General features: G+C 49.7%; 1 protein-coding gene across 1 annotated transcript; it reads right to left on the bottom strand.

The window, feature by feature from the left end:
* Window positions 1–11: 11 nt before the first annotated feature.
* On the bottom strand, window positions 12–764 carry CHC_T00008882001 (Enoyl-CoA hydratase/isomerase). The gene has a single exon (XM_005717426.1). The coding sequence runs from the start codon at window positions 762–764 to the stop codon at window positions 12–14; it is 753 nt and encodes a 250-aa protein (XP_005717483.1).
* Between the last annotated feature and the right edge of the window lie 364 nt (window positions 765–1,128).

The raw sequence follows: 1,128 nt of genomic DNA, 5'->3' as shown, positions 1-1,128 counted from the left end.
CATGAGTCTGATCACTTCCCCATTAAGTCACAGAACAAGGTGCGCTCTTCTGCAAATCCGGTCGTCTGATCTGACGTCTGCGCACGATGGATCAGGTATTTGATTCGTGCTCTGGCGTTCGCAGGTTTGGACGCAATGACACGTGCCAACTGGGTAGCTACCGGCAGTACTGGTTCGTTCACAACATCATTGACCAAGCCGTACGATCTCGCTTCTCGCGGGCGCAAAGTATCGCCCATTAACATTAGTTCTAGCGCTTTTGCTTTACCAACCAGGCGCGTTAAGCGTTGGGTTCCACCAGCGCCTGGCAGCAAACCCAGATTGACTTCAGGCAAACCAATTGAATATTCACCGGCCTGGGCAATTCGAAGATCGCAGGCAAGTGCTAACTCGAATCCGCCCCCCATTGCTTCACCATTGATTGCCGCAATAAACGTGCTGCTACTGTTCTCAATTTGTCTGAGCACGCGATGAATACCAACTTCCGGCACAGGACGTTTTAAGTCAAACTTAAGACCTCGAGCAGCCATTTGCCGACCTCTGGCTTCAAGGACCAAAGTATCGTAATGCCGGATGAATACATCCGGCTGACCCCCGGTCAGAACGACAACCGAGACATTCTTGTCCGCGTCAAGAGAATCTAGCGCCAACACCAATTCCTTCTCAGTGGTGTCGTCCATGAACCCATACGGTGGATTAGAGATCGAAAGAATGGCGATACTCGAATCGATCTTCTCAATTGTTATCTGAGAGGCCTGAGTCATAACTGTTGTGCAACATTTCAACGTGCCCAATCCGACTGTCGCGGTTGGCACTATTTATTGGATTAACCGCTAACAACTGACTCAGAGAAAGCTGACTTCGGAATGGCTTACGACTCCTCAGCGCAAACCAGACCTTGCCTACTGGTAGTGTGATTACCCGGTCAGCTTATCCATTGTTCCTGTTGACTCAGCGAGCAAATAGTAAAACGTCACACGATGTTTGCGCCGTTCACCTTTCATTTTCTCTACCACTTGAGTAATGCCGGCAGCCGCGGCTGCTTCATCGAGTTCAAGCTTTTTCTTTGCAAAGCCATCGCGAACGCGATCGAGTTCAGATTTATCTGAACTGGAAACAAGCGAGGAA

Source organism: Chondrus crispus, genomic scaffold, assembly GCF_000350225.1.
Source record: "Chondrus crispus Stackhouse genomic scaffold, scaffold_320, whole genome shotgun sequence".
NCBI classification, from domain to species: Eukaryota; Rhodophyta; class Florideophyceae; order Gigartinales; family Gigartinaceae; genus Chondrus; species Chondrus crispus.
This window is presented reverse-complemented; position numbering and strand designations above follow the sequence as displayed.